This window comes from Theobroma umbraticum, unplaced genomic scaffold (assembly GCF_002168275.2).
Source record: "Theobroma umbraticum cultivar Fairchild unplaced genomic scaffold, ASM216827v3 scaffold_20.0, whole genome shotgun sequence".
Taxonomy (NCBI): Eukaryota; Viridiplantae; Streptophyta; class Magnoliopsida; order Malvales; family Malvaceae; genus Theobroma; species Theobroma umbraticum.
Window position 1 is genome coordinate 7190396 of NW_018397266.1, and position 1338 is coordinate 7191733.

Sequence of the window (1338 nt, forward strand, 5' to 3'; positions counted from 1 at the left end):
ATCATAGTTTGTTGAGCACACTCAAGGCCATGACTAGATGGATGGGATCCTAGCGCACTAAGGGAATCTTAGTAGAGATCTTTCAAGGTGATATGGAGGGTTATCATCTTGTAAAAAATAGTGAGAGATCTGTTTAAAATTTTAAAACCTTGTTTTAAATAGTTTATGCATGATGTTTACTTATTGCTTTATTTTATCTATTTAGGCATAATTTATATACATGGCTAATAATTTGTCACTGTGGAGCATCTTGGATGCAAATAAACTTACTGGCCCAAACTTCCTCGATTGGTTTCGGAACCTCAAGATTATCTTGGAACAAGAAAAGAAATCTTATGTCCTTGACACTCCCATTCCACCAGTCCCTATTGCTGATGCTAGTGGAGAGGATAAGGAGGCATATCAACGTCATAAGGATGACAATGATCAAGCAGAGCTCCAAAAGCAACATGAACACATGGATGTCCAATCCATGATTCTTCACCTTAGAGAACTGTTCGATAAAGAGGGGTACACTGAGAGATATGAGATCTCTAAAGAACTATTTCGATGCAAGATGGCAGAAGGCAGTTCTGTTAGACCCCATGTGCTGAAGATGATTGGACTCATCGAGAGACTTGGACAATTGGGATTAGTAATGGATCATGAGCTAAGTATAGACTTTGTTCTACAACCTCTTCTTGACAACTTTAGTCAGTTCGTGTTGAACTTCCATATGAATCGATTGTAAGCCATTCTTCCTAAACTTTTGAATATGCTAGACATGACAGAGAGGTCTATCAGGAAAGATAAAGGATCATTGTTTTTTGTTTCTTCTTCTAAGGCTCATACAAAGCAACAAAAGAAGAAAGCCCAAAAGGGGAAGAAGGTAAAATCCCAAAATGAGAAGGTGCTGAAGCCTAAAGAAGGTGTCAAAAAGGACAAAGAGAAAGATATTTGCCATCATTGTGGCAAAATTGGGCATTGGAAAAGGAACTGCAAGGAGTACCTAGCTACTGTGAGCAAGAAAAAGAATCTTATTGAAGTTTCTGATTCAGGTACCATTTGCTAAGTAATTCTACTTTATATATTAAAGGTATATGATACCTCTAAGTTGGTTCTCATATGTTTGATATATTGCAAGGACCAAAGATAAACAAGAGTAGGATCTTTGCTTAGGAGATGACCACATGGATGGACTACCTAAAGCATTAAATGCTACATTAGATGGTTACACTCCTATTTATCTAGACATGTTGGATAATTTATTTGGATGTCTTTGAAACATTAATTGTGTAATTGCCATGAAAATGGTTGGTGAAACATTTGTCTTTAGCATTTGGATGTGGAAGCTTATAT

At 36.8% G+C, this 1338-nt stretch overlaps 1 protein-coding gene across 1 annotated transcript; it reads left to right on the forward strand.

Moving 5' to 3' along the window:
• The first annotated feature begins 220 nt into the window (after nt 1-220).
• On the forward strand, nt 221-730 carry LOC110423508 (uncharacterized). Its single transcript, XM_021437726.1, has one exon. It carries the CDS (start codon nt 221-223, stop codon nt 728-730), a length of 510 nt encoding a protein of 169 aa, XP_021293401.1.
• The last annotated feature ends 608 nt before the right edge of the window (nt 731-1338 follow it).

Coding starts and splice junctions, on each gene's coding strand:
- LOC110423508 (XM_021437726.1), top strand. CDS start 221: ATGGCTAATAATTTGTCACTGTGGAGCATCTTGGATGCAAATAAACTT.